This window comes from Pituophis catenifer, unplaced genomic scaffold (assembly GCF_029215685.1).
Source record: "Pituophis catenifer annectens isolate HBS135680 unplaced genomic scaffold, rPitCat1.0.hap2 SCAF_2, whole genome shotgun sequence".
Taxonomy (NCBI): Eukaryota; Metazoa; Chordata; class Lepidosauria; order Squamata; family Colubridae; genus Pituophis; species Pituophis catenifer.
The window spans coordinates 29,436,465-29,440,844 of NW_027256882.1; the positions used below are offsets into that span (position 1 = coordinate 29,436,465).

Below are 4,380 nucleotides of genomic sequence, written 5' to 3' on the forward strand. Positions count from 1 at the left end.
TTTTGATACAATTATTTGGGGAATAGACAAGAAAATGCTAGCAAAAATATATAACTTCTTATTAGATGAGGATAGGGCAGAGATTATAGCAAAAAATCAGCTAAATATTTGGGAAAAAAACCTGGGATACAGATTAAACTTTAACGACTGGGAGATGGCCTGGAATAGGAATTATAAAATGATGAAATCGGCAACATTTAGAGAAAACCATTATAAAATGCTACACAGGTGGTATCTAGCACCAGCTAGGTTAGCGAAAATGTTTCCCAATCTCTCAGCCACGTGTTGGAAATGTGGAAAAACGGTCGGCACCTTCTATCATCTATGGTGGACCTGTCCTGAGACCAAAAGGTTCTGGTCAAAAATTCGATATTGGCTTTGTGAAATAACGGGACAGGAAATAACGGGACGGCCTCAATAACAACAAAACTCAACTCATAATCCAGATTATAACTGCGGCTAGACTAGCCTTTGCGAAATACTGGAAAAATAAATCCATACCCTCAGAAGAAATACTAATAAATAAAATCCTAGAGTGCGCAGAAATGGCAAAATTGACGAGTGAGATAAATAATGAGGAGAAATCTAAATATTATGAAGTATGGGGAAATTGGTACAATTGGTTGAAGAACAAGACAAAAACATGATTTTAGGATATGACTTGTTATGTACTCGAAGTACGAGCTATATTGCATAGAATATTGAACAGCTAAGGATGAAGTTTATTTAACATATGATTCCGTAAATTGTATAAACACTGTACCTCTGAAGGAAATAGAGATTGTATATTTTTTTTTATATAATGGAAAATTTAATAAAGTATATTAAAACAACAACAACAACAAAGTAATATGTTCCAACTTTTTCTTTCCTCTGCCCCATCTAATACCATTACATATTTGCCTACAAAAAATCAGGCAAATTCTAATTAATTTAATCAATTTAAATGATCAATATCTCAGCTGGATTTACAATGGGACACCAGAAATGAAATTCAAGCCTTCTCTACACTTATCATTTGGCCGTCATGTGGATTTTTCTGTGAGCAATAAGGGTGGAATATTTCCTGAAGCACTGTCCACACTCGGGACACTAAAACGGTTTCTCCCCTTTGTGTATGAGGACGTGATTCATAATATTAACCCTAGTACTGAGATGTTTCCCACAGTCTGGAAACTCGTACAGTTTCCCTCCTGTGTGAGTCCTCTGATGTTTACTCAGACTGGAATTATGACTGAAACTTTTCCCACAATCAGGACATTCAAAGGGTTTCTCTCCTGTATGAGTCCTCTGATGTTGAACCAGGCTGGAATTATGACTGAAACTTTTCCCACAGTCAGGACATTCAAAGGGTTTCTCTCCTGTATGAGTCTTCTGGTGTTTCACCAGGTTGGAATTGTTACTGAAACTTTTACCACAATCGTAACATTCAAAGGGTTTCTCTCCTGTGTGAATCCGCTGGTGTTGAACCAGGGTGGAATTCTGACTGAAACTTTTACCACAATCGGAACATTCAAAGGGTTTCTCTCCTGTGTGAATCCGCTGGTGTTGAACCAGGGTGGAATTCTGACTGAAACTTTTCCCACAGTCAGGACATTCAAAGGGTTTCACTCCTGTATGAGTCCTCTGGTGTTGAACCAGGCTGGAATTATGACTGAAACTTTTCCCACAGTCAGGACATTCAAAGGGTTTCTCTCCTGTGTGAATCCTCTGATGTTGAACCAGGCTGGAATTCTGACTGAAACTTTTCCCACAGTCAGGACATTCAAAGGGTTTCTCTCCTGTATGAGTTGTCTGGTGTTGAACCAGGCTGGAATTCTGACTGAAACATTTCCCACAATCAGGACATTCAAAGGGTTTCTCTCCTGTGTGAACCCTCTGATGTTGAACCAGGCTGGAATTCTGACTGAAACTTTTCCCACAGTCAGGACATTCAAAGGGTTTCACTCCTGTGTGAATCCTATGGTGTTTAATCAGACTAGAATTCTGATTGAAACTTTTCCCACAGTCAGGACATTTCAAGCGTTTCTCTCCTGTGTGAGTCATCTGGTGCTGAACCAGGCTGGAATTCTGACTGGAACTTGTCCTACAGTCTGGAAACTCGTACAGTTTCCCTCCTGTATGAGTCCTCTGGTGTTGAACCAGGCTAGAATTATGACTGAAACTTTTCCCACAGTCAGGACATTTAAAGGGTTTTTCTCCTGTGTGAATCCTCTGGTGGCCAATGAGGTTGGAATTCCGACTGAAACCTTTCCCACAGTCAGGACATTTAAAGGGTTTTTCTCCTGTGTGAATCCTCTGGTGGCCAATGAGGTTGGAATTCCGACTGAAATTTTTCCCACAGTCAGGACATTCAAAGGGTTTCTCTCCTGTGTGAATCCTCTGGTGGCCAATGAGGTTCGAATTTTGACTGAAACTTTTCCCACAGTCAGGACATTCAAAGGGTTTCTCTCCTGTGTGAATCCTCTGGTGGCCAATGAGGTTCGAATTTTGACTGAAACTTTTCCCACAGTCAGGACATTCAAAGGGTTTCTCTCCTGTGTGAGTCCTCTGGTGTTTAACCAGGCTGGAATTCTGACTGAAACATTTCCCACAATCAGGACATTCAAAGGGTTTCTCCTTGGTGTGAGTCCACGTTGCCATGCTTGCTAAAGCATTTACCGCATTGGGAACATTTGTAGGGCTTCTCTCTTGTGTGGGTCCTTCCATGAAAGAAAATGGAGTTGTTCTGACCAAAGCTTTTGCCACATTCAGAGTATTTGTACGGTTTTTCTCCAGTCTGGATTCCCTCTGGCATAATCAGCTGTGATTTGCAAGTTGTATCTTTCCCAGAACAGAAACGTCTATGGAGCTCTTCCACAACTAATATTCTTGAGGTGGTCAAAAATATGGATAATCCCTTTAGTGCTGCTTTGATTTACTGGTGATTTTCTTCCTCCAAGAGCGAGGCCTGCAACACTGTCTGCTCTACGTGGCTTCCTCCCCAGTAACTTCCAGATATTTCCCTCTTTTCCTGAATGGAAAAATAATCTCCCTTGACTTTTAATGCAACGTATGCTTTAATTTCACACTCTATTTTTCCAGTTAGAAATCTCTTCTTGATTTTCTCTCAATTCTCTCTCACCTGCTGGGGGACTCTCTGAAGGAAATGGAAAATATTTTGATTTCTGGACTGACTTGTTTTGCTATTCAAAGTTGTTTGTTATCCTCAGTTGTCCAGAGTGCTCATTGCCATCTTCTTTGTCTATAAGATTCAAATAAAAGTGTATCTTTAATTGTGCATAAAATGGTTGCAGAAGATGAGAAAAGAAGAAAAAAGTTTACATTATAATGAAAAAGCAAACATGCCACAATGCTCCAATAACCTCTTACATTGATCATGATTCAATTGACACATGGAAGACCACCCAGATCCAAGTTCGAATATCCATTCAATGATTCTAATTTGATTGTTGACTTCAGTCAATCACAAATTCTTAGCAGTGAAAAGGGTTGTTTTCAAATACAATCAATTGAAAAAGAAACTACACCTGCTTTGATTTCTTGTGGTTTTACTTATCAGGGTATCATAAATATCATCGCAACAGAACAGAAGAGAATAACAGAATTGGAAGGGACCTTGGAGGTCACCCTATATCATTTCAGACAAATGGCTGTCTCATCTCTTCTGAAAAGCCTCCAGTGATGGAGCACCACAACTTCTGAAGGCCAGCCGTTCTGCTGGTTAATTGTTCTCACCATTAGGAAATTTCTCACTGCTTCCATAGTATAAAGAGGGGAAGTAGCAGCCACGTACTGCTAATAAAATGCCCTTCATCAATTGATCATCAGCAAGTATGATTACATCTATCTCTGACACTGAGTTGTGTGTTAACACAATGCCAAAGAATAAAGAATCAGCAATGATCTTAGAGAAGAAATTGTTGCTGCCCATCAATTTGGGAAGGTTTAAAAGGTCATTTCCAAACAATTAAAAACCCATCATTCTACAGTGCGGAAGACAAGTGTAAAGCATTCAGGAGAGTTGCTAATCTTCCCAGGAGTGGACGTTCAAGGAAATTCAGCCGAAGGTCAGATGGTGCAATGGCCAGAGAAATTGCAAAGAGTTATATCTCAGACTCTACAGCTGGTCTGTCAAAGTAGTGGCCTGTGGGCCAGATGGGTCACACACTGGCCACGGCCACGTTTAAAGAAGGGGAATAAAGTTGTGATACGTCACATGATCATACCGTGATGACGCATGTTTGACGCCCCTGCTCTACAGGCTTCAGTTAGCATGTTAAATGTTAAGATTCATAACAATGGAATTAGAAAAATACTGAAGAAGTATGGTTCGTTTGGAAGGGTTGAATGGAGAAAGCCTCTTCTCTCTAAAAAGGT

At 40.1% G+C, this 4,380-nt stretch overlaps 1 protein-coding gene across 1 annotated transcript; it reads right to left on the reverse strand.

Moving 5' to 3' along the window:
• Nucleotides 1-861: 861 nt before the first annotated feature.
• Nucleotides 862-3,239, reverse strand: LOC139312004 (zinc finger protein 271-like). The gene has a single exon (XM_070936521.1). The coding sequence runs from the start codon at nt 2,707-2,709 to the stop codon at nt 1,093-1,095; it is 1,617 nt and encodes a 538-aa protein (XP_070792622.1). The 5' UTR covers nt 2,710-3,239; the 3' UTR covers nt 862-1,092.
• Nucleotides 3,240-4,380: the final 1,141 nt, after the last annotated feature.